This window comes from Aquarana catesbeiana, linkage group LG10, assembly GCF_042186555.1.
Source record: "Aquarana catesbeiana isolate 2022-GZ linkage group LG10, ASM4218655v1, whole genome shotgun sequence".
Taxonomy (NCBI): Eukaryota; Metazoa; Chordata; class Amphibia; order Anura; family Ranidae; genus Aquarana; species Aquarana catesbeiana.
The window spans coordinates 20,561,340-20,584,549 of NC_133333.1; the positions used below are offsets into that span (position 1 = coordinate 20,561,340).

A 23,210-nucleotide genomic window follows, 5' to 3' on the forward strand; every position below is an offset into this window, starting at 1 on the left:
GTGGAAAGCCTTTCCAGATAAGAAGGGGTATGTTATACCTGCAAAGGGGGCCAGCTCTATAATATTAATCATGGTTTTAGAATGGGATGTCCAACAAGCTCATATCGGTGTGATGGTCGGGTTTTTGGTGTCCCAGGTGAGAGGACCTCCAAGGGAGGTCCTCACTCCACTTTCCTCTCAAGCAGCCTCCAAGACTCTAAGGACAGGGCAGTATTGGCTGAATTTTTTTTTTTTACTTGAACTTACCAAGAAGCAGAAGTACCCCCTGACCCCATAAGGACAATCATATGAGGCTGCTCTGGCAAATCCCCTCTTCAGTTTCATTTTAACCACTTCAGCCCCGGAAGATTTTACCCCCTTCCTGACCAGAGCACTTTTTGCGATTTGGCACTGCGTCGCTTTAACTGACAATTGCGCGTACGTGCGACGCTGCACCCAAACAAAAAAGTGACATCTTTTTTTCCCCACAAATAGAGCTTTTTGGTGGTATTTGATCACCTCTGCAGTTTTTATTTTTTGCGCTATAAACCAAAAAAGCGACAATTGGAAAATTTTTTTTTTTTTGCTATAATAAATATCCCCCAAAAATATATAAAAAACATTTTTTTTCCTCAGTTTAGGCCGATATGTATTCTTCTACATTTTTTTTTTTTTTTACCTAAAATAACACGCAATAAGCGTATATTGATTGGTTTGTGCAAAATTTATAGCGTCTACAAAATTTTTATTTTTAATTTTTTTTTTTTAAATTAGTAATGGCGGTAATTTTTTTTTTATCACGACTGCAACATTATGGTGGACACAATTGATACCATTTTGGGACCATTGTCATTTATACAGCGATCAGTGCTATAAAAATCCACTGATTACTGTGTAAATGACACGGGCAGGGAAGGGGTTAACCACTAGGGGGCGATGAAGGGTTTAAGTGTGTCCTAGGGAGTGATTCTAACTGTGGGGGGGGGGGGGCTTCCACTCACATGACAGCGATCACTGCTCCCGATGACAGGGAGAAGTGATCTGTCATGTCACAAGGCAGAACGGGGAAACTGGTCCTGCGGGTCCGGTCACACTGTACGTGGCACGTGCGCGCTAGCCCCGCTATTTAAAGGAGACGTACAGGTACGCCCATTGCTGCCATTGTGCCGACGTATATCGGCGTGCAGCGGTCGGCAAGTGATTAAAGTTCAACTTTTTTATAAAATGGGGTCAATGCAAATTTCATGTGCCCAGAAGAAACATTCAGATGGCCTTCTAGGTCATCATACAACATGGGCTATTCAACAAGCTTATATTGATGGGATAGTAAGTTGTTCATGAGCATTTGGTCATATAGTGTATATATTACAACTGTGTACTTTGCTGTTCCATTTCAATGTTGATACGGTTATGCAACTGGTGGATTCTTGATCTTTTCATCAATTCTCTTGCAAAAAAATGTCTTCCAGTGACCTAGAATTGGTCTGGAGAGGTCCTAAACACCCCCTTCCTCAGGCAAACAGCGACTATCTAGTGGGCTACATATATTTTGGGTATTGTAAGTAAACATTCCATCAGGACCTGGGTCACCTGCTGGTGGCACAGTGCTTCCCAGAGCGCAAAGTTGTAGTTCGTGTCCACCAGTGGGTGTCTCCCAGCAGCCAGCGGTTTCTAGTAATCAGTCTCCACCTGATGCTGGTTGTTGGGAGGATATTTATTCTCTCCTCTGCTAGTATACTTTGTGTCAGTGTTTTGCTTTGCTTAGACAAGTCAGATGCTGCTTGCCATTTGTCCTGCTCCTGAACTTGCTCTTGCCCTGCATTCTGTACCCTGCACCCTTCTGCCTTTATTTCTACTCTTTGTACTTGATCCCAGTCCTGGATCCCTAACATCTCTGGTATTTCCTGTGACCCATGTTCCTCATCTTGAATAGATTGTATTATAGTTAGGTATTTTGTCATATGTTTGATTGTTCACTTATATCTTTGTGTTAGCTGTTTGGTTGTGTTTACATATAAAATAAATACTTGGGGTTTGCAAGTGGTTTACCAGGGTTATGGCTGAAGCCATCAGCCAAAACCTCAGTATCTTTTAGCCGGCAGCTGGCTTTCTCAGTAATACAAAGTGCGAGCGGCTCATTCACCGATGGATCCCCTTCCGAAGTGGCAGGAAGGGACATTGCTGCCCCCCCGGTGATCGCCCCTCTATGGCCTTGGAGGACTGGAGTAATGTAATTTCTTGTTTAGGGCAGAAGTAAACAATTTTTTTTTAAAAGCAAAATATCTATTTTTTGGATCTTTTGCTTTTAAAAAGGTAAAGAGGAGATTTGGGGTCCGGATCTCTCCATAAAGAGGACCTACCATCCTTATTTCTATTACAAGGAATGTTTACATTCTTTGTAATAGGGATAGATATAAAAAAAATTGTGGACAGTGTAAAACAAAAAAAACTAAAATATTAATTAAAGCACCCTCCCTCAACCTTCTGTGCAGAAGCGAACACATACGCAAGTCGCGTACGCATATGTAAACGGAGTTTGTGCCACATGTCTGAGGTATCGTTGTGAACATTAGAATGAGTAATTATAGCGCTAGACCCCCTAACTCAAAAAAGATTACTCTTTAAACATGTTTAAAACATTGCCTATGGAGATTTTTTAAGTACCGTAGTTTGCCTCCATTCCACAAGCATGTATGTATGTATGTATGTATGTATGTATGTATATACATGTAGCGCTGGTAGATTTTCATCTACCGCTTATAGGTAAATTTAGTGGGTTATCTGTTTTATTCATAGTCAGATTTAGCCTCTGTTCCAGTTTGGCTGTGTTGCATGTAGTTTCACACTGTGCCTGTGGGTGTCGTTGTCGCCATGGGTCGGTGTTGGAAAGGCAACGCGCTGAAGCGTATGAGTACTCTTCTGTCCTGGAGATAACTCGGTGGAGGTGGTCCTCCGAGTTGCATTCTGGGAGAAGGTGTTTATGGGACAGAAGCCATGTTTTAGGGTTCTTTTTCGTTCCACCTGCTTGCCCTCCTGGCGGACAGGTATGTGTTAGGAGTACTACCGCGTGCTCCTCCGACCGGGAGGACCACGCTGCTGCAGCGTGTGGGTGGGCCCAGAAGCCTGTCTGGGGCCTACCACAGCGGCAAGGGAATGGTCCTGTGCTGTCTGTCCTACGGGAAGAAGCTGGACAACTGAGAAGATCCCAGGGGAGGATCATGCAGATTGATGGTCTGGAGAGGGGCTTGGTGACTCGGTTGGAGGACGCATCCTAAAGTTAACCTACCGCATAGTACTGCTGGGTCGGGTTAAAGGTTCTAGTGCTGTGTTTGCTGTCCATCTTAAACCATTACATCCTGTGGCAGAGGATCGTACGGGTTTCTATTCCATTCAAGTCTGTGGCAGAGACTTTTGTTCGTGCTGCGTGTCGGTTGTTAGGTTAGTGAGAGGAACCTATCCGGGCAGGCAAAGATTCAACTCTAAAAGGAGAGTACATTCATCTACAAGATTCCAATTCATAATACTACATCAAGAAAAGGTATTTGAACTTCCCTGCAACTCTTCTTCTACCTCTTTCCTGCTACTGCCTTCAGTTACTCTTTATTAAAGCATTGGAAAAGATACTCAAGTGTCTGGTGTCTACAGTGTCTGGTATTAAACTCAACGGGACCCTAGACCTGGTTCTGGTGAAATTGAGGTAACAAAGGTGACGGTAACAGCCCGTTTTAAACCAGCAGCTCCACCGTGAGTGTTATTGCTACATACACATTATATATAAATATATATATATATATATATATATATATATATATATATATATATATATATATATATATATATATATATATATATATATACATACATACACACACACACACACACACACACACACACACACAAACATACACACATAAACATACACACATATACATACACACAGTGGGGCAAAAAAGTATTTAGTCAGCCACCAATTGTGCAAGTTCTCCCACTTAAAAAGATGAGAGAGGCCTGTAATTGTCATCATAGGTATACCTCAACTACGAGAGACAAAATGTGGATACAAATCCAGACAACCACATTGTCTGATTTTTGAAAGAATTTGCAAATTATGGTGGAAAATAAGTATTTTGTCAATATCAAAAGTTCATCTCAATACTTTGTTATATATCCTTTGTTGGCAATGACAGAGGTCAAACGTTTTCTGTAAGTCTTCACAAGGTTGTCACACACTGTTGCTGGTATGTTGGCCCATTCCTCCATGCAGATCTCCTCTAGAGCAGTGATGTTTTGGGGCTGTCGCTGGGCAACACAGACTTTCAACTCCCTCCAAAGGTTTTCTATGGGGTTGAGATCTGGAGACAGGCTAGGCCACTCCAGGACCTTGAAATGCTTCTTACGAAGCCACTCCTTCATTGCCCGGGTGGTGTGTTTGGGATCATTGTCATGCTGAAAGACCCAGCCACGTTTCATCTTCAATGTCCTTGCTGATGGGAGGAGGTTTGCACTCAAAATCTCATGATACATGGCCCCATTCATTCTTTCATGTACACGGATCAGTCGTCCTGTTCCCTTTGCAGAGAAACAGCCCCAAAGCATGATGTTGCCACCCCCATGCTTCACAGTAGGTATGGTGTTCTTTGGTTGCAACTCAGGCAGGGGCAGACTGACAACTCATGGGGCCCCCGGGCAATAGGAGATTATGGGGCCCCCGGGCAATAGGATATTTTGGGGCCCCCAGGCAATCAGAGATTATGGGGCCACATAGTATACACACACACAGTATACACAGACATTGTTTCTATTGGCTGTCCCTGGTCCATACTGTCTATTTGCTGTCCCTGGTCCATACTGTCCCTAGTTTTACTGAGGCTGGCAACCCTGATAGGGCCCCCTAGTGGCCCAGGGCCCTCGGGCAGTGCCCGAGTGGCTCAATGGTCAGTCCGCCCCTGAACTCAGCATTCTCTCTCCTCCAAACAGGACGAGTTGTGTTTCTACCAAACAGTTATACTTTGGTTTCATCTGACCATATGACATTCTCCCAATCCTCTTCTGGATCATCCAAATGCTCTCTAGCAAACCTCAGACGGGCTCGGATATGTACTGGCTTAAGCAGGGGGACACGTCTGGCACTGCAGGATCTGAGTCCCTGGCGGCGTAGTGTGTTACTGATGGTAGCCTTTGTTACGTTGGTCCCAGCTCTCTGCAGGTCATTCACTAGGTCCCCCCGTGTGGTTCTGGGACTTTTGCTCACCGTTCTTGTGATCATTTTGACCCCGCGGGGTGAGATCTTGCGTGGAGCCCCAGATTGAGGGAGATTATCAGTGGTCTTGTATGTCTTCCATTTTCTAATTATTGCTCCCACAGTTGATTTCTTCACACCAAGCTGCTTGACTATTGCAGATTCAGTCTTCCCAGCCTAGTGCAGGCCTATAATTTTGTTTGTGGTGTCCTTCGACAGCTCTTTGGTCTTCACCATAGTGGAGTTTGGAGTGTGACTGTTTGAGGTTGTGGACAGGTGTCTTTTATACTGATAACAAGTTCAAACAGGTGCCATTAATACAGGTAATGAGTGGAGGACAGAGGAGCCTCTTAAAGAAGAAGATACAGGTCTGTGAGAGCCAGAAATCTTGCTTGTTTGTAGGTGACCAAATACTTATTTTCCACCATAATTTGCAAATAAATTCTTTCAAAAATCAGACAATGTGATTGTCTGGATTTGTTTCCACATTTTGTCTCTCATAGTTGAGGTATATCTATGATGACAATTACAGGCCTCTCTCATCTTTTTAAGTGGGAGAACTTGCACAATTGGTGGCTGACTAAATACTTTTTTGACCCACTGCGTGTATATATATATATATATATATATATATATATATATATATATATATATATATATATATAATATTTTTATTTCATTAAAGTGTTGTTCCCCAAAAAAATTGCATTTGGAGAAAATCCCAACTTTCAAGATTCTTGATGAGCTTGCTGCTGTGTTGGCAGGCATTTGGAAAATCCCATCTTTGACCTTTTTTTCTAATCTTATTTTAAAGTCCAACTTTATTTTTTTTTTTATTTAAAGAGGGGTCAACGTCAGCCCCATGTGCCCAGAAGACAGATTCTCATCAATGTCATTATACAACATCATATTATTCTCCTGGAAGCCAAGGCATGCTTCTGCATGTCACAATAACATAGAATGTACCTGTAGTAGACGTAGACAGTCGTCCGCATTGGGTCTCAAGGCCTGTGCACTGCAGGGTGTTCGAGGAGCTACAATTGTCACTTGAGGCACAGGTAAAACACCGCAGATTGTTTAAGGTGCTATTAACTGTTGGCACTGCAGAAAAAAAAAAAAATTTGCAATGGTCACAATTTGACTTTATGGTGACACAGAAGGCAGAATATACAATAGTTTTATTTCTGGTTTCACATTTGAAAAGTCTTATTTGGCTATAGATATTTAAAACTACAAATCAACTAAAATAGTCTGTTACCTGAGAGATCCATCAATTATAACTAAAACCTACATATGCAAACAGGGCCGGGACGGGGGGGGGGCAGAAGGGGCAGCTGCCCTGGGCCCTGTGGTATCATGTGAGGGGGGGGGGTGCTGCCAAGAGATTTGCGTTGGGGGAGTATTTGGGGGCAGCAGGAGGTAAGAATTGTTCTAGGAGGGAAAATGTGTTGGGATGGGGAAGAGCATTTACTGTATGCTAGGATTGTTGCGAACACAAAATGCTCATACATCTGGGGGGGGCGGCGCAGTTTGTTTTGGGCTGTAGATGACCTTGTCCCGCCACTGTATGCAAATGTTATATATTTATTTCAGCTTACTGGTCCTTAGATGTGGCTTCATTAATATTCTTTTCTTTTTCATGCTAACAGCATTTTCCATAAATACTGAAAAATCCTGTGGATCCTGCAAGGGGTTGGTTTACTAAAAGGCCAATAGGCTGTTCACTTTGCATGGGAATTGTCCCCAGAGCTTAGTGACTGGTGAAATCTCACTTTGGGTAATCTTTACAATCACATGCAAAACCTGCAGGGTGGGTATTCAGCAGCACTTTGTGAAAACGTTCATAAGACTCAGGAGTTTTTGATCTTAACCAACATACATTTCAAATACAGCCACTGCTTTTTGTGGGCAAAGCCTTCCTCAGGGCTAATGTGCAAAAGAATAAAAAGTGAAACTTTCCATAAGTTATATATGTTTGAGATATTTATGGTATGTTGCACTTTGCCGTTTTGCTTTGCCTTTTAATATTGCTTTGCGGTAAAGCATAAAAGCCTGTGCAGTATATTATTGTGCTAAACAAGAAAGCGTTACAAACTACTAACAACTTCAGGAAAATACACAACATACATAGTATTAAAAAATAAGCATACAATATACACAAGCTATCTATCCTTCCCAGCAAATGAGCATAGAAAAAAAGCAAAAAAAAAAAAAAAAAAGCATGATATAGAGATGCATTAAATAAGTTAAACTGTTACTAAACCCACAACAGTAAAATCAGACTGTATATGCAGTAAAGCATGCTTGTTATACTCACTGTGGAGCCTAAGGGGTTAATCCTCTGCATTGTGTAAAAAGGCTGTTTGATCCTGTATGCACAGATCCCCCCCCCCTTCTTGCATTATCCCCAAAACTTGTCTGGATAAGACAACGTTAGTGGAGTCAGCTTGCACATGCTCAGTTTGCTATGTTCTGTGTACTGTGGGAGACCAGATATATACTGTGGGATAGGGAGGAGCTTGACGTTCGACACGAACATCGGGTGTTCACAGAACATTATGGGGCGTGCGTGGCAAATTTGAGCGCCGCGGAATGCCTCATAATGCACTGATCACCTGACCTGCATGCTTTGGCCAATTATGGCTCAGGGGGGGCAAGTCCACGCCCCACACTATATAAGGCTGCTTACACGGCGGCCGTGTGTAGTGTTGTTGGTGTGGACAGAGAGATAGCTCGATTCAGATTAGGCAGGTTATTCAGTTAGTGGCAGTGTATTTGAGCATAATATATTATATATATATATATATATATATATATATACACACACACACATATATACATTCAGTGTAGCACTGTTTCTAATACACCTCAGGCAGTGTACACAGTATTTAATACAGTGTGTACAGTTTCGACTACACTTCTGGTGGTGTATACAGTACAGCCGTAGTACAATACCGTACCGTTGTCAATACCGTGTTTCCCCGAAAATAAGACCTACCCCAAAAATAAGACCTACCCCGAAAATAAGACCTACTTCGATTTTCGGGAAGGGCTGCAATGTAAGCCCTACCCTGAAAATAAGCCCTAGTGTACAGTGCTTGTGTGAACAGTGTAGACTGTGTGTGTCAATTGTGCCAAGTACCTTTGGAATACAGCCGCTCTGCTGATCTGCTCCTCTCCTCCCAGCTGTCAGCAGGGGATTTCGCCCCCCCCCCCCGCACACAGTGCTCAGAGCAGGGAGGATAGGTTCAGCAGGCTAAGGAAGTGACGAGATGCACTCAGCTAATCTCTCCCTCTCCGAGATGTCAGCGGGGGATCTCGGGCTCCCCTTCCTCTGCAGACCTCCGGCGCGACACAAGCGAAAGAAGGTACGTGGCACTACATCTCAGCATGCAGCAGTTTTGCATTGTGTGATACCAACATTCTACAAGCACTTTTACACAGGGGATTCGTGACAGGCAGGGAGGGAGAGAGGCAGCACATGGCATGATAAGACCTACCCCGAAAATAAGCCCTACTGTGTCTTTTGTTGTCAAAATTAATATAAGACCCGGGCTTATTTTCGGGGAAACACGGTACTGTGCAGGTGGTGTACACAGTATCTAATACAGTGTAGTGTGGTGTTGCAAAACAAAATATACACATCATGTCCGGTAGGCCACCAAGGAGAGGCAGACGCTCACAGGCCACTAAAAGAGGGCAAGCAGCCTCTGTGTCTACAGTCAACAGTGCTGGTCGTGGACATGGTGCATCCTCTGCAGGTGGTTGTGGGGCACGCTTGTCCTTTTTTTCTGCTGCTGGCCGTGTTATTGAGCCAGAACATGCAGAAGAGTTGGTGGAGTGGATAACAAAGCCGTCCTCATCCTCCTCATCCTCTGTCACCCAGGCTCAGAGTATTTTGCCTGCCAAAGCGGCCTATTCCACCGGCTCCTTGTCCACAGTCACTCCTTCCCTAGCCCCACCATCATGCACGGAGGAGTCCCCCAAACTATTCGACCACAGTGTCGGGTACATGCTTTAAACATCCCCAAACACTTTATGGCAATAACTTGCATAGAAGCCTTTAAAATTAGCACTTTAGATTTTTCATGTTCGTGTCCAGGCCCGGACTGGCCATAGGGCACACTGAGCATGTGCCCGGTGGGCCGGGGGCCGCATGTCACTTCTCCCCACTCTCATCCGCCGCTGCGTCTTTCTGCTGCCGGCTCCACAGAGATGACCGTATTTCTTTTTGGCAGAGTCCCAGGTCCCCACTCTCAAAGCAGCTGGGCTGCTCCTTGCGCCGGCCCGCTCACCACGGCTGGCTCCACAGCCGCCTCCGCAGCCTGCTGTTCAGCTTAGGAGAAAATGAAGAGGTCAGGAAGACAGGTCATGTGACCGTAAAGGGGGAGGAGCTCTGGCCTCTGCATGATGTTGTGAAAGGACCCTGGACTGCTAGAAAGGTAAGTGACACTATGTCCCTCTGCTTTCCTATTAAAAACTGACCACACTAAGCAGGAGCGCACACCATGGTCAGTTCTCTAGCTGTGCCGGGAACTCTATTCTCCTCCAATTATCAGACTGGTCTTAACACGCCCCCCTCCCGGCACAGCCAGAAGACTAGTGTCCTACCATTTCTCTTCCCCCCCAAATCTGAGCTTCTTATGCCCCCCCTCCTACCAGCATAGCCATTCACTGGGAAGTTCAGTGTGCTGCTGCTTCTCCCCCCAGCTCTTATGTAGCTGAGAACAGAGGAAATGTTTATACATACACACAAAAAAAAAAAAAAAAAGTGTATGCATGTCCACACACCTGTTCTTCCTTTCATTTCTATTGTGAACTAAATGTAAATTATCACCTTGTAAAATAACCCAGTCACTTTAAGCCATATAGCTAGGTCACCTGCCTGCTCTGAGCCTGTGATTGGATCGTAAAGGGGCAGCAAAAGATGGATGTAGTAATCTTAGTAAGTTCTTAGCGCACCTGTTTGGTTTCTAGACACGTGCACTGACGAAAACTCGTTAGTTTTCGTTTTTTGCGTAAATTTGAAATCCAAAACTCAGACATAAGAATGAAAATCTGAAACAACTAACTAATAACTCAACTATTACTAAACTTTTAAATTATAGGTATTGGAATTTCCTTTTAAAATTTGGCTGTTAGTGAACGTAATGAATACGAATTTATCTGAAGTTACGAATTATCCGAAATAACGAACGCTGGATCTAAACACATGGAAGGGAACAAATTAATAACAAAAAGTAATTTGTTGCGTTCCATTCGTTTAGATGCGGCATTCGTTATTTTTATCCCACGTATATCTACGACGGCTCGTAGCTTTAAAAGTAAAATGACGGCGGCTGGTCGGTAAGCGGTTAATTTAACCACTTCAATACAGAGCACTTTTACTTCCTTCCTGCCCTGGCCAATTATCAGCTGTCAGCGCTGTCACTCTTTGAATGGCAATTGCGCGGTCATGCTATACTGTACCCGAATGAAATTTATAATATTTTCCCCCACAAATAGAGCTTTTTTTTGGGAGGTATTTGATCACCTCTGTGGTTTTTATTTTTTGCGCAAAAAAAAAAAAACATAAAATGATATATTACACACGATGCTGGGAAAAAAAAATTTCATGGGGCGTAGATAGACTGGCTAGACTGGGGTCTTTGTTCAACCTTACCAGCTATGCAACTGTGACACCTATGGTAAAGAAAGAAAATTTAGGAATGTACTTACCAGACGGTATGGCGGACGCACAGTTGTCGGTGTTACAGCACGCGGTTGAGATTGCGACCCTGCCGCCTGTAAAGGTTAGACTTCCAGTGATGTTGCATTGGTTGTTGGGGGAACATCCTCGTGTGAGAGTTGAAGTCGCGCTGCCTGAACCTGAATACAAATAGTTTGTGAATATTAGTTGGTCAGCAATGCACCCATGATAGAAAAAATAGTTATGTAATGACTTTAAAGAGACTGCCGCTGACTATAAAAAAATGCCAATAACAGCAAGTATTTTTTTTTTACTTACAGTACAACGTGCCTTTGAACTTGCTTGCGAACTTTTGAAGATTATATTCCCTAGCACCAAGGGGCGGACTGACAACTCATGGGGCCCCCGGGCAATAGGAGAAGATTATAGGGCCCCCAGGCAATAGGAGATTATGGGGCCCCCAGGCAATAGGAGATTATGGGGCCCCCAGGCAATAGGAGATTATGGGGCCCCCAGGCAATAGGAGATTATGGGGCCACACAGTATACACACACACACACATACAGTATACACACACAGACACACAATATACACACACAGAATACACACCCAGAATACACATACACACACTGAAAAGGTACTGGAGAAGCGGGGCAGCTATAATCTTGGGATTTTTAAAAAACACATATTTTTTTATACTGTCCCTGGTTTTATTGAGGCTGGCAACCCTGATGGGGCCCCTTAGTCGCACAACTGTCAGTTAAAATAACGCAGTGCCGTAATTGCAAAAAATGGCCTTCCGGTCCTTAAGTGGTAACACATTTTGTAATTTACTGCTATAAGCAAGCACTTTACTCAGTTTTTTTGTGATTAGCAGTGATTGGTCTAGGCTAATCACATGGTACAGGTGGGCTGTGATTGGCCCCGTCTGTACCATGTGATCAAACTGACCAATCACAGCTAGCAACACAATTGTACATAATGGATGACATAAAAAGAAGCCATCCATGGTGTACAACGGTCATGTGACCTGCTGCAATTCGTAACGGCGGTCATATGGTACCGGCAGCAAGTGGATCAGTCATCAGCAGACACAACCGGTGACAGAGCGCGGTGCTGCCCCCTAAATCGGCATTTCCTGACAGGAAGTCCAGCCTGGATAGGAAAGCATCCCCCCCCCGACATTTGACTATAGGCTGGGTGGGACATGGTTAAAAATTTGGACCATCTCCATTTTATTCTCCAGGGGGTCTGCTTTCAGAAATAAAATAGGGTTTAACTAATCTTCAGTCCAAAATTTACATTTTAGCCATGTGTGGGGGAAACACACACACACACACGATCTGGCAGTGAAAGGGTTAAAGGGCCAGTTCACTTCTAGTCCATTCACATTGTTTTCAATCAAGCCTTGATGAAGAGGTGGTTTTTGGACCCCTGAAATGATTTGGGTACTCTTTGGGTTGCCCCTCCCCCCCGACTTAGCTGTGCTGTGGCTGTCTTATGTTGAAATGAATGATGTAATCACAGGAGACACACAGAAGGGAAACACAAATAAATACAAATTAAAGCATGATTATACTATTAAAAGATAATAAATTGAGTTCACATACTTGGTGTTGTCACAAATAATGTGGTAGCGCAACTGTATCCCGACTGGCAGGTCTCTGAGCTTCCTGTGCAGATGGTGCTGCTAGAATGAATGCATTTAATGCAGGAAAGTGAAAACCCTGAAAAAAATAAAAAAAATAAATATAATTAGCTCAAATGTATTTAAAAAAAAAAAAAAAAAAAACAGTACATCTAAATGTCTTATTACCATAAAAAAGCACATTTAAATTGACTGCTAGAAAACACCCATTGAAAAATCTTGGTGATTCTGAAAACTTCTGGGAGTGCTGAATTCCTGTGCTCAGTGGGTGGAGCCCCAATGTCTCCGCCTCCTGTAGTTTGGGCCAGCCGGAAAAGCACAGATTTCCTTTAACCTCTTCAGCTGCGGAAGGTTTTACTGCCTTTATGACCAGGCCATTTTTTTTTACTATTTTATCTGGTAAATATTTTGTTTGCATGACCACACAATTATCATTCTCTTCACACAAATAGAGCTCTTTTGGTGGTATTTGATCACAGCAATTTTTTTTTTTGTGATAAATGGAAAAAAAAAAAAAAAAGTTGCAATCCAATACCACCAAAAGAGAGCTCTATTTGTGTGAAGAAAATTATAAATATTTTGTTTGCATCAGCGTTGCATGACCAGTTAAAATAGTATTAAAAAAAACATATATAAATATAAATACGGTATATACAGTGGAACCTTGGATTACGAGCATAATCTGGTCCAGGAGTATGCTCTTAATCCAAATTACTCGCATATTAAAGCGAGTTTCCCCATTGAAGTCAATGGAAACGAAAATAATTTGTTCCGCATTGACTTCAACGGCATGCAATACCGCATCCGGCCAGAGGTGGGAGGGAGGTTGCTGGAAAGCCTCGTAAATGGCCGGAAAGGCCTGAGGACACCTCGGCAAACCTGAGAAAGACTTTGTTCCCGAGGTTTGCCGAGGTCAACAGAGCTGTCCTCGGGCCTTTCCGCGCATCTCCGAACAGCTGCGCTCAGCTCCGGCGCCCCCCCCCACTTCAGACCAAACGCGGTACTGCATACGATTTGACCTGAATCATGCTCGTTTTGCGAGACAAGACTCGCAAACCGAGTTACGATTTTAAAAAATACATGACTAGATCCAGGGGGCGCTAATTGTGAATAATACGTGCCAGCTGATCAATCTGGATGTACCAGCCCACTATAATACATGTGTCTATAAAAATAATTAATCCCCCAAAAAATTTGAAAAACACATAAATTGAGTGGAAATAGCAAAGAAAAATCCACAGCAAAACATACATATAGAATGGCTACAGTCTTATGATTAAAACAATGTGTTAATCCAATTGTGAAGCAGATATCTATACATCAGGGTAGTGCCTGCTCATATATGTGTGGGATAAGGACATTTTTTTCCAACAACATACACTGTTTTTTTTTGTTTTTTTTGCCAATGTAATAAAGAACAAATTTGGTATTGGTCCCTAACTGAGACTGTGGCTGCGCATTAGGCTCTACATACAAATTATTCCCACTATAAAATAACATGCTCATTAGTGACCAGGTATGCTTCCTGAAGACGTAAACAACGAAACGTACGTCGAGGCGCTATGTCTATGGAGCGTGGGAGGAAACCCACAAAGGGCACAGGGAGAACATGCAAACTCTAGGCAGGTAGTGCCATGGTTGGGATTTGAACCAACGACCCAGGTGCTTCTGGGTGGAAGTGCTAACCACTTAGCCATGATGCTGACCTGATGTTGAATTGAGCACTTCTTAATGGACATCTGAGGATTTTACTATGCTTATTACAATGATTTGGATACATAATTGTACAGTACTTGTTTCTATTGGCTCTGCATTTTTTTTTTGATCCTATTCACCCTTGTGCAGCAAATTCTCCCAGAGGCTTCTATTTCTTACATAAATAGGACTTCTTTTGCGTGAGTTTCAGGCAGACCTGATGGACGTTCCATTCGTCTCTATAGGAGAGGCAAATGTCAATAGCGACATATCCAATGACACCCGCTGCTATCAGATCCTTGAAATCCAGATGGATGTTGACCCCATTTTCCATCCGTCTGAAGGATCGGATGGGGATGGACAGGCGGTCTGTTTTCATCTGATCTCCCCATAGAGGAAAGTGGGACTTTGTCCGTCTCTGCAGTGAGTGGAGATGGACCTGTCATCCGCCTGCTCTGCCGGGATTAACAGATCGATTCCCCGGTGAGCAAAGCTGAGTCCCCCGGGTGGACTGCTCCGTGTGAAAAGACTCAAACTTTGAAAACAGCAGCTCACAAAAGGTAGGAGATGTGAACTGTGAACAATTCAGACGATTTATAAAACAAAATGGATCTCTAGGAGGGCTTGTTTAACCTGTTAAGTTTGTTGACCCTGCTAAAGCTATTTAAACCATCAAGTTATCTAGTTTCAAGACATTTCCCACATTCTTTTTTGTTAACCAGTGGTGTACCAATGGCCATAGATACACTATTACCAAAAGTATTGGGACGCCCGCCATTACACAGACACATGAACTTTACTGGCATCCCAGTCTTATGCCCTGTACACACGGTCGGATTTTCCGAGGGAAAATGTGTGATAGGACCTTGTTGTCGGAAATTCCGACCGCGTGTGGGCTCCATCACCCATTTTCCATCGGAATTTCAAACACACAAAGTTTGAGAGCAGGCTATAAAATTTTCCGACAACAAAATCCGTTGTCGGAAATTCCGATTGTGTGTACACAAATCCGATGCACAAAGTGCCACGCATGCTCAGAATAAATTAAGAGACGAAAGCTATTGGCTACTGCCCCGTTTATAGTCCCGACGTACGTGTTTTACGTCACCGCGTTTAGAACGATCGGATTTTCCAACAACTTTGTGTGACCGTGTGTATGCAAGACAAGTGTGAGCCAACATCCGTCGGAAAAAATCCATGGATTTTGTTGTCTGAATAACAGATCAATGTCTGACCGTGTGTACGGGGCATTAGTCTGTAGGGTTCAATTTTGAGTTGGCCCACCCTTTGCAGCTATAACAGCTTCAACTCTTCTGGGAAGGCTGTCCACAAGGTTTAGGAGTGTGTCTATGGGAATGTTTGATCATTCTTCCATAAGTGCATTTGTGAGGTCAAGGGACAATCTTGGGGGGGGAGTAATATTGCAATAAGCGTATACTGATTGGTTTGCGCAAAAGTTATAGCGTCTACAAAATAGGGAATAGTTTTATGGCATTTTTATTAATATATATATTTTTTTATTAGCAATGGCGGCTAACTGCGATTTTTAATCGGGGTTGCGACATTAGGGCGGACACATTGGACACTATTTTGGGACCATTGTCATTTATACAGTGATCAGTGCTATAAAAATGCACTGATTACTTTGAAAGTGACACTGGCAGTGAAGGCGTTAACCACTAGGGGGCGATGAAGGGGTTAAGTGTGTCCTATGGAGTGATTCTACCTGTGGGGGGGATGGGCTTCAAGTATCAATATTTAAGTATCAATATTTTGTGTGGCCACCATTATTTTCCAGCACTGTCTTAACCCTCTTGGGCATGGCGTTCACCAGAGCTTCACAGGTTACCACTGAAGTCCTTTTCCACTCCTCCATGACGACATAACAGAGCTGGTGGATGTTATAGACCTTGTGCTCCTCCACCTTCCATTTGAAGATGCCCCACTGATGCTTAATAGGGTTTAGGTCTGGAGACATGACCGGCCAGTCCATCACCTTTACCCTCAGCTTCTTTAGCAAGGCAGTGGTTGTCTTGGAGGTGTGTTTAGGGTCATTATGTTTGGAATACTGCCCTGCGGCCCAGTCTCCTGAAGGGGGGGGGAGAAATCATGCTCTGCTTCAGTAAGTCACAGTACATGTTGGCATTCATGGTTCCCTCAATGAACTGTAGCTCCCCAGTGCCGGCAGCACTCATGCACCATGACACTCCCACCACCATTCTTGACTGTAGGCAAGACATACTTGTCTTTGTACTGCTCACCTGGTTGCTGCCACACACGCTTGACACCATCTGAACCAAATAAGTCTTCAGCAAACTGTTTGCGGGCTTTCTTGTGCATCATCTTTAGAAGAGGCTTCCTTCTGGGATGACAGCAATGCAGACCAATTTGATGCAGTGTTGTGGCGTATGGTCTGAGCACTGACAGACTGCCCCCCCCCTTCAACCTCTGCAGCAATGCTGGCAGCACTCATACGTCTATTTCCCAAAGACAACCTCTGGATATGACGCTAAGCATGTGACCTCAACTCCTTTGGTCGACCATGGCGAGGCCTGTTCTGAGCGGAACCTGTCCTGTTAAACCGCTGTATGGTCTTGGCCACAGTGCCGCAGCTCACTTTCAGGGTCTTGGCAATCTTCTTATAGCCTAGGCCATCTTTATGTAGCGCAACAAATTCTTTTTTTCAGATCCTCAGAGAGTTTTTTGGCATGAGGTGCCATGTTGAACTTCCAGTGACCAGAATGAGAGAGTAAAAGCGATAACACCAAATGTAACACACCTGCTCCCCATTCACACCTGAGACCTTGTAACACTAACGAGTCACATGACACCGGGGAGGGAAAATGGCTAATTGGGCCCAATTTGGACATTTTCATTTAGGGGTGTACTCACTTTTGTTGCCAGCGGTTTAGACATTAATGGCTGTGTGTTGAGTTATTTTGAGGGGACAGCAAATTTACACTGTTATACAAGCTGTACACTCACTACTTTACATTGCAGCAAAGTGTAATTTCTTCAGTGTTGTCACATAAAAAGATATAATAAAATGTTTACAAAAAAAAAAAAAAAGTGATGGGTGTACACTAGGGTTGAGCCGAACACCCCCCTGTTCGGTTCACACCAGAACATGCGAACAGGCAAAAAATTTGTTCGAACACGCAAACACTGTTAAAGTCTAAGGGAGTCGAACATGAATAATCAAAAGTGCTAATTTTAAAGGCTTATATGCAAGTTATTGTCATAAAAAGTGTTTGGGGACCTGGGTCCTGCCCCAGGGGACATGGATCAATGCAAAAAAAAGTTTTAAAATGGCCGTTTTTTCGGGAGCAGTGATTTTAATAATGCTTAAAGTAAAACAATAAAAGTGTAATATTCCTTTAAATTTCGTACCTGGGGGGTGTCTAAAGTATGCCTGTAAAGGGGTGCATGTTTCCCGTGTTTAGAACAGTCTGACAGCAAAATGACATTTCAAAGGAAAAAAGTAATTTAAAACTACTCGCGGCTATTAATGAATTGTTGGTCCGACAATACACCTAAAAGTTCATTGATAAAAACAGCACGGGATTTCCCCACAGGGGAACCCCAAACCACAATTTTAAAAAAATGGCGTGGGGGCCCCCTAAAATCCAAACCAGGCCCTTCAGGTCTGGTATGGATATTAAGGGGAACCCCACGCCAAAATAATAAAAAAAATGGCGTGGGGGTCTCCTTCAAAATTCATACCAGACCCTTATCCAAGCATGCAACCTGGCAGGCCGCAGGAAAAAAGGGGGAGAAGAGGGAGCGCCCCCCTCCTGAACCCTACCAGGCCACATGTCCTCAACATGGGGAGGGTGCTTTGGGGTCCCCCCCAAAGCACCTTTCCCATGTTGATGGGGACAAGGGCCTCATCCCCACAACCCTTGCCTGGTGGTTGTGGGGGTCTGCGGGCGGGGGGCTTATCGGAATCTGGAAACTCCCTTTAACAAGTAGACCCCCAGATCCCGCCCCCCCCTGTGTGAAATGGTAAGGGGTATCCCTACCATTTCACAAAAAAGTGTCAAAAATGTTAAAAATGACAAGAGACAGTTTTTGACAATTCCTTTATTTAAAGTCTTATTTCTTCTATCTTCTTCTATCTTCCTTCGGCTTCTTCCTCCGATCCTCTGCTTCTTGCTCCGGTGTTCTCGTCCGGCATCTTCCTCCATGGCGTCTTCTTAGCTCTCGGGCCGCTCCGCCTCCATGATGGGAGGCTCCCGCTGTGTGACGCTTCTCGTCTTCTGACACTTCTTAAATAACGGAGGGCGGGGCCACCCGGTGACCCCACCCCCTCTGACACACGGGGCCTCGACGGGGACTTCCCTATAGGGTTCCCTGTTGCGTCAGAGGGGGGCAGGGTCACCCGTTAGCGTCACACAGAGGGAGCCTCCCATCATGGATGCAGAGCGGCCCGAGAGCGAAGAAGACGCCATGGAGGAAGATGCCAGACGAGAACACCGGAGCAAAAAGCAGAGGATCGGAGGAAGAAGAAGATGGAGGAAGAAACCAAAGGAAGATAGAAGAAAGAAGATAGAAGAAAGAAGAAGACTTTAAATAAAGGAATTGTCAAAAACTGTCTCTTGTCATTTTTAACATTTTTGACAGTTTTTTTGTGAAATGGTAGGGGTATTTTTGTACCCCCTTACCATTTCACACAGGGGGGCGGGATCTGGGGGTCCCCTTGTTAAAGGGGGCTTCCAGATTCCGATAAGCCCCCAACCCACAGACCCCCACAACCACAGGGCAAGGGTTGTGGGGATGAGGCCCTTGTCCCCATCAACATGGGGACAAGGTGCTTTGGGGTGGACCACAAAGTACCCTCCCAATGTTGAGGGCATGTGGCCTGGTATGGTTCAGGAGGGAGGGGCGCTCCTGAAGGGCCTGGTATGGAATTTAGGGGGACCCCCATGCCATTTTTTTTAGAAAGAAAGAAGAAGACTTTAAATAAAGGAATTGTCAAAAACTGTCTCTTGTCATTTTTAACATTTTTGACAGGTTTTTGTGAAATGGTAGGGGTATTTTTGTACCCCCTTACCATTTCACACGGGGGGGCGGGATCTGGGGGTCCCCTTGTTAAAGGGGGCTTCCAGATTTCGATAAGCCCCCTGCCCGCAGACCCCCACAACCACCGGCCAGGGTTGTGGGGATGAGGCCCTTGTCCTCATCAACATGGGGACAAGGTGCTTTGGGGGGGACCACAAAGCACCCTCCCAATGTTGAGGGCATGTGGCCTGGTATGGTTCAGGAGGGAGGGGCGCTCCTGAAGGGCCTGGTATGGAATTTAGGGGAACCCCCATGCCATTTTTTTTTAAATTTTGGTTCGGGGTTCCCCTGTGGGGAAATCCCATTCCGTTTTTATCAATGAACTTTTAGGTGTATTGTCGGACCGGCAATTCATTAATAGCCGCGTTAATTTTAAATTACTTTTTTTCCTTTGAAATGTCATTTTGCTGTCAGACTGTTCTAAACAGGGGAAACATGCGCCCATTTACAGGCATACTATAGACACCCCCCAGGTACGAAATTTAAAGGAATATTACACTTTTATTGTTTCACTTTAAGCATTAATAAAATCACTGCTCCCGAAAAAACTGCAGTTTTTTAAACTTTTTTTTGCATTGATACATGTCCCCTGGGGCAGGACCCGGGTCCCCAAACACTTTTTATGACAATACCATGCAAATTAGCCTTTAAAATTAGCACTTTTGATTTCTCCCATAGACTTTTAAAGGGTGTTCCACGGCTTTCAAATTTGCCGCAAACACCCCAAATTGTTCGCTGTTCGGCGAACTGGCGAACAGTAGATGTTCGAGCTCATTCCTAGCGTACACACACACACACACACAGGTTTGTCAACTGCAACTTGTTATGCTTGACTAAAGGCATACAGATAATATATGTACAAAACCATTACATATTTCCTGTCTAAAATTAGGAAACAGTCAGCAAGTGGTTAAGTTGCTCAATAAAATTGGGAAGTTAAGCATCAGTAGAAAACATTTTTTTAAAACCGCTAAATAAAGCCACTATGGGGTTGATTTACTAAAACTTGAGTGCAAAATTGGGTGTAGCTCTGCATACAAACCAATTAGCTTCCAGGTTTAGGCCCCGTTCACATCGGCACAATTTGACAGGTCAATTGCATGTTAAATCGCAGCCCATTTCCATTCGTAAAATACATAATTTCGTTGTGTGTGTACACACACAACGTGATTGGATTCAATAAACAAATTACTTTCCAAACAATGGACAATATTCAGGGGTCTCAAACTGGTGGCCCTCCAGCTGTTGCACAACTACAAGTCCCATCATGCCTCTGCCTGTGGGAGGAGCCATGCTTGTAACTGTCAGCCTTGTAACACCTCATGGGACTTGTAGTTTCGCAACAGCTGGAGGACCGCCAGTTTGGGACCCCGGATATCTCTTCTCCTCTGCAATACAACACCCTTCTCAGGAATACACTTTACCAGCAATCCAACCTCCAGCACAAAATGAATCAGCTGATCGGAGTAAATCTTACAGTCCAAGTTGACCTTTTTGTTTCATTAGACCCTTAACCAATGAACGCATCATGTTGAATTCATTCGTTATTTTTGCTATAATTTCTTTTCTATTAGTTGAAACTTGGTAATTTTTTCTTTCGGACATTCAGATGCATCCGAATGATGCAAAATTTGGCCCAATTTTAATTAGTTACGAAACTAATTGCACATGTCTACTAAATCGGTGTGACGTCAACTTTGCGGCGCCGCACCGATTTCCAAAAGTCCCCCCCACAGGTGCCTTTCAAGTCGCCCACCGAAGTCAGACTGAAATACGGCTTTGAAATTATGCGAGGGCTTATTGTTAAAGCTTAATTGAACAAGCTGAAGTTGGAAGCGGATTGGCTACCATTATTTCAGGCACTTATATAGCGCTGTCAATTTACGCAGCGCTTTACACACATCATGTGTGTGTGTGTGTGTGTGTGTGTGTAAGAAAGAAATACAATTCTAACACACGAAAGTGCTACTTAAATACATTTTTTTTTTTTTTTTTGAATGGCACTTCCGTGTGTTAGAAATGTATTTCTTTCTTATACACACACACACACACACACACTTTTATATATATATATATATATATATATATATATATGTGTGTGTGTGTGTGTATAAGAAAGAAATACATTTTCAACACATGGAAGTGCCATTCAAAAAAAAAAAAATTATATAAGTAGCACTTCCGTGTGTGTAATGCCGCGTACACACGAGCGGACTTTACGGCGGACTTTGCCCGGCGGATTTTTCGACGTACTTTACGACGGACTTTCTGAATGAACGGACTTGCCTACACACAAACCACCAAAGTCCGTCGAATTCGTACGTGATGACGTACGACCGGACTAAAACAAGGAAGTTCATAGCCAGTAGCCAATAGCTGCCCTAGCGTGGCTTTTTAGTCCGTCGAACTAGCATACAGACGGCGGACTTTTCGACCGGACTCAATTTCAACGGATAAATTTTAAACAAGTTTCAAATCTAAGTCCGTCCAACTTTTGAGAAAACAAAGTCCGCTGGAGCCCACACACATCGAATTGTCCGATTGTTGTATTTCTTTCTTACACACACACACACACTATATATATATATATATATATATATATATATAGATATAGATAGATAGATAGATAGATATATATATATATCTATATATATATATATATATATATATATATATATATATATATATATATATATATATATATATATATATCTTTATAGATATATATATAGATATATCTATATAGATATATATCTATATATCTATATAGATATATAGATATATAGATATATATCTATATATATCTATATAGATATCTATATAGATATATATAGATATAGATATATATATATATATATAGATAGATATATATAGATAGATATATATCTATATATATCTATCTATATATATATCTGTATATATATATATATCTATATATATATATATATATATATATATATATATATATATATATATCTATAGATATATATATATATATATATATATATATATATATATATAGATAGATAGATAGATAGATAGATAGATATATCTATCTATATATATAGGTATATATAGATATGTTTAATATATCAAATTAAACATAAAACACACATGAAAATATTTTCACAGCATGCTTATGAATTTGAAAAAGATACCAATTATCGGATGGTTTGTGTCACAAATTGCTACCAACAGGTAGTTAGATTGTTGAACAAAATATGTACATTGGGGAGAAAGTTAATAGCTGATAGCTTATTAATTAAAATCAATTCAAACAAATATACAGAGAAAATTGTTTTTCAGCATGTATATAGAGCATTTGAAAAATGTACAACGTATGTTATGGTTTATACCATAAATCACTATAAAAATTAATGCATTGGAAAAAATGAATACATGTTTGCTGATTGGATTCCTTACCTGAAGGTACGAGCGCAAAGAGAACCAGCAGACCTACTAAAGCCATTGTCATGATGGAAGGATATTGGATTTCATCCAGTGCAGGACAGTTTCCAAAACCTCTTCTTATATACTACACTGAGGGTGGGGTGGAGGGAGGCGTCAAGATCCATCATTATCATAAATGACATACAGTACTATACTTCTGTGTACTTTGCAGAGTAATTTTTCCAGTCTGGTCACAAAGACATCATGATCGTGTGTCTGTCTGTGACCGAATAATTCTTATGTAGAGACAAACCCGTTTTCCAGTTTTGCTATTTTAAACAAAATCTCGCTGTGCGGTCACGCCTTGAGAGTTGCTTTGGCGTAGATACTTTTTTCTTTTTTTTCCGAAGATCTGTGGTCCCCAAGACCCCTGAGCATAAGCAACAGTATAAAAATAAGAATGAAAAATACAAACACTGATAGTATAGTAATGTATATGAAACAAGGAA

At 42.7% G+C, this 23,210-nt stretch overlaps 1 protein-coding gene across 1 annotated transcript in view; it reads right to left on the reverse strand.

Annotated features, from left to right (window-relative positions):
- Positions 1–22,844, reverse strand: part of LOC141110427 (uncharacterized) — a 42,378-nt gene extending 19,534 nt beyond the window's left edge. The window contains exons 1-4 of the mRNA XM_073601772.1: positions 22,735–22,844; positions 12,518–12,634; positions 10,937–11,086; positions 6,185–6,319 (exon numbers count right to left, since the gene is read on the reverse strand). Coding sequence (XP_073457873.1) covers positions 6,185–6,319; positions 10,937–11,086; positions 12,518–12,634; positions 22,735–22,786 — 454 coding nt within the window. The 5' untranslated portion in view covers positions 22,787–22,844. The remainder of the gene's footprint in view (positions 1–6,184; positions 6,320–10,936; positions 11,087–12,517; positions 12,635–22,734) is intronic.
- Between the last annotated feature and the right edge of the window lie 366 nt (positions 22,845–23,210).